The sequence below is a fragment of the Mus caroli genome, chromosome X (assembly GCF_900094665.2).
Source record: "Mus caroli chromosome X, CAROLI_EIJ_v1.1, whole genome shotgun sequence".
NCBI lineage: Eukaryota > Metazoa > Chordata > Mammalia > Rodentia > Muridae > Mus > Mus caroli.
The window spans coordinates 67,580,921-67,585,066 of record NC_034589.1 but is presented as its reverse complement, the minus strand read 5'-3'; the positions used below and the strand labels follow the sequence as shown (position 1 = coordinate 67,585,066).

The 4,146-nt window shown below is 37.1% G+C and overlaps 1 protein-coding gene across 5 annotated transcripts in view; it reads left to right on the top strand.

The window, feature by feature from the left end:
- Window positions 1–4,146, top strand: part of Gabra3 (gamma-aminobutyric acid type A receptor alpha3 subunit) — a 201,085-nt gene that overhangs the window by 133,540 nt on the left and 63,399 nt on the right. For all 5 annotated transcript variants that reach the window (XM_029473537.1, XM_029473536.1, XM_029473538.1 and 2 more), the window contains one exon: window positions 2,659–2,879. In XM_029473537.1, coding sequence (XP_029329397.1) covers window positions 2,659–2,879 — 221 coding nt within the window. The remainder of the gene's footprint in view (window positions 1–2,658; window positions 2,880–4,146) is intronic.

Sequence of the window (4,146 nt, the reverse complement as noted above, 5' to 3'; positions counted from 1 at the left end):
TATCAGAAGATGGCCTAGTTGGCCATCAGTGAAAAGAGAGGCCCATTGATCATGCAAACTTTATATGCCTCAGTACAGGGGAACGCCAGGGCCAAGAAGTGGGAGTGGGTGGTTGTGGGAGTGGGTGGGGGAGCGTGTGGGGGACTTTTGGGGATAGCATTGGAAATGTAAATGAAATAAAAACCTAATTTTAAAAAATCTAGAATGATACTTTATTGAAAGGCAAAATGTTTATTACATAGTCCATCTTGTGTATTTTTGATCATTCTCAAATACATGGGTATCATCTCAGTTGTACTACTTTATGTCTTCTGAGCTTTACCCTAATATCTTTTATATTTGATTCACTTTCCTTATTTTCATAGACTTGAAGCACTTGTTTTCCCTATTTTTTTGTAATTTATATCCTTTCAATTACATTCATAAGTGATTACCTTAAATATTAGCATATATACTTAACAATCAAATGACTTTTTTTTATGTCTCCGTTCTCCTTCCAAATCTTATAAGACTGTATTACCTCAAATGTTTTGCTACCTCCTTCCAGGGAACCTGTTCTAGTTAGTTTTTCTACCTTATTTCTTAGCAATTATTAGCCATTTTAAAAACTTATGCATTTGCCAGTACTGATGCTTGTCATTCCATGTTACATATTCATAAGAGTTTCACTTATCACTACAGGGAGATATTCTTTTAGAAGTCATTTTATGAGTGTTCATTTAATCATTTAATTATAATTGTGCATAGAGAGCATACTTTATATTAGGTAGAGTTAGGTAGATGCTAAAGAAATTGTAGTGAGCAGAAAAGAAGTCCCTATCAGAATAGAATTTCCAGCTTGTTGGAAGTGAAGAAGAAAAATAACAAATGGTCAGGAGAGGAGGCTTACTATTTGTTCATGGTAAAATGATCAAAGACTGTGACTTTACTGTACAGTACGACAAAACTGAATTCTCCAAATGCTGTGGGGAAGCTAGCCATAAAAAAAGGCTAGAGTTAAAATGTCTCTTGAGTACTAAATTCTCGGTCTTACTGTACTTGTGTAGAATTAGCTTTATGCCGATCCAGCTCTATCAGCTATAGAATGCAGGCATAACACTTTTCTGCTATCTGGCATGTCCAAGATATATTTTCTTTCTTTCTTGTCCAAGATATATTTATTTTCTTTCTTTCTTTCTTTCTTTCTTTCTTTCTTTNTCTTTCTTTCTTTCTTTCTTTCTTTCTTTCTTTCCTTCCTTCCTTCCTTCCTTCCTTCCTTCCTTCCTTCCTTCCTTCCTTCCTTCCTCCTACCCTCCCTCACTCCCTCCCTGCTTTCTTTCTTTCTTTCTTTCTTTCTTTCTTTCTTTCTTTCTTTCTTTCTTTCTTTCTTTCTTTCTTTCTTTCTTCCTATTAGATATTTTCTTCATTTACATTTCCAATGCTATCCCAAAAGTCCCCTATACCCCCCATGCCCTGCTCCCCAACCGACCCACTCCCACTTCTTGGCCCTGTCATTCCCCTGTACTGGGGCATACATATGATCTTCTCAAGACCAAGGGCCTCTCCTCCCATTGATGGCCAAGTAGGCCATCCTTTGCTACATATGCAACTAGAGACACAGCTCTGTGGTGTATTTGTTATATATTTTCATTCTCTTTTTGGCTTCTTATTACCTTGAAGAAGTCTGATATCAACCAAATTTGACTAGCTCTTTATAGGTAATATGCCTTTTCAGTTTTGTTCATGTGGTCTTCTTTGTGCCAGTCTTTGAGTCTGCTGTGTGCTAGATTGGCTTACCTCTAGTTTATTGACTTTGCACCTCATTATGGTCTGTTAAATCTCAGGATGCATCTATTTCAATAGTTCTGGAAAAGTTCATCCATTATTATATTGGAAACTGTTCCTCCCTCTCCTTCTCTATTCTGTCATGTTTTGAATCTTTACACAATTATGGAGTAGTCCAACTTTCTTCCAGGGTTTGAAGTAGATGATACACTCATTTGGGGGGAACCCATTCCTTCTGTGGCACTATTGCTTCCAGAAGTATCACACTCAGTATTCTAGATTTTCTGCCAACTTGGCCAGTAATTTTGCGTATGCCAGGAGAATTCTATATTTGGAGGTCATGTTGAAGAAAGAAACTTTTTAAAAAGAAAAAATAAGGGAAAGAAATGGCTTCCTGGGTGAGGATGTCACTTTATATGCATGAGGACCTATTTGGTTCTTCTGAACACATATAAAAAGCTGGAGCTCAGACTCAGATGAAATTTGTATTAAAATACATGTTTTGCTTTTATGGTAACACTTGTAATGACCTCTAATGTTCATATGAGATCATTCATAAATAAAGACAAAGAGGTGATTTTTTTTAACTAGAGATATCATAGCACAGAGAAGAAAAGTCTTTTGCTCAGCTTTTATTATATGTAGAGGATGACTTTTTAAATAAAGTATGTGTTAAACATATGGTTAGATATATGTATCATCTGCAATTTCAAAATATGGCAATAATTTTCAGTCATCGTAATTTGTCATACTCACTGGTAAGTACTTCTAATAGACTCCACTTCTCTCTCACAGAAAACATTTCAGTTAAGATTTGCCAAGAGTATTGCTGATCCACATCAGAATCCTACAAAACATTGCTTCACTCTTTCTTTCTTGGTCTCTCTGTTGTAGGAATATACTATTGATGTATTTTTTAGACAGACATGGCATGATGAAAGACTGAAATTTGATGGACCAATGAAGATCCTTCCACTGAACAATCTTCTGGCTAGTAAGATATGGACTCCTGATACCTTCTTCCACAATGGTAAAAAATCAGTGGCTCACAATATGACCACACCCAACAAGCTGCTCAGACTGGTAGACAATGGGACCCTCCTCTATACAATGAGGTAAGAGAGTGCTAACACACACCAGAATATAGTGGAGCTAGGACTTAATTTGGAAGTTGTGGATTTTATGTTATATATCAAAAATTCCTTTGGTTTATCACAATTAAATGTTTTTTTTTTCATAACAGTTGCCATGGTCATAGTGTCTCTTCATAGCAATAGAACAGTTACTAAGAAAAATGTCATGGCATTTTGATGTCAAAAAGGATTAATTTTGGAAGCATTTGCAATATAGTATTCTTTGCTCTAACAAAGAAATTTTCTTGGTTCTTGTTCTTACATTTTGTATGTTTTGATAGCTTCACTGTTATCAGTTTATACTTCCTTAACCGTGTGCCCATATTTATGAACATAAATTATGAGTTATTAAGATAACCTGATTCTAACAGGTAAATGTAAACCTGCAATTATAGGTTCATCCAGAATTCTAAACAACTACTGCAGTAGTCCAAGTGGATCCTTCTATCTTACAAGCTGGCAGCAGACCTTTACAGTTTATATTTAATGCTAATTTGTAGGCATGAAGAATGCAAAAGTCATGGGATCATGCAGGCTTCATCTAAGATTTCAATGGAAAGATAAGAAGGCCAGGAGATAAATTCCCTGGGAGTAACCTTGGGAGGGAGCTATGTGTATCTGTGAGAGTGAAGCTGAAAACGCAGACATTTAGACATGCCCAGAAAATGCAATTCTGCTGAAGAAAATTTCTGGTCTGACTAGAGCCAGTCCAAAGTAGCCATATAGGCTGTAACTGGAAAATTCATGAGTCAAGGCTGCCTAAGTCCTTTCTAGACCTGGGATTCTAAACACAGAGGTATAGAAAAGTATTCTCTAGCTGAAGGGATTTGCAGCCCCATATGAGAAACAACAATATGAACTAACCAGTAACCCCAGAGTTCCCTGGGACTAAACCACCAACCAAAGAAAACCCATGGAGGGACTCAGGGCTCCAGATGCATATGTAGCAGAGGATGGCCTAGTAGGCCATCAATGGGAGGAGAGTCCCTTGCTCTTGTGAAGGTTCTATGTTCCAGTATAGGGGAATGCCAGGGCTGGGAAGTGGGAGTATGTGGGTTGGGGAGCAGGGGGAGGGAATGGGAGGGGATAGGGGACTTTCAGAGGGGAAACCAGGAAAGAGGATAACATTTAAAATGTAAATAAAGAAAATATCTAAAAAAAAAAAAAAAAAAAAAAAAAGGCATCCCCTACTGAGTCTTTTCATTTGCCAGATCCCCCGTCCATGATCCTAATTCTCCTGTTTTAAAAT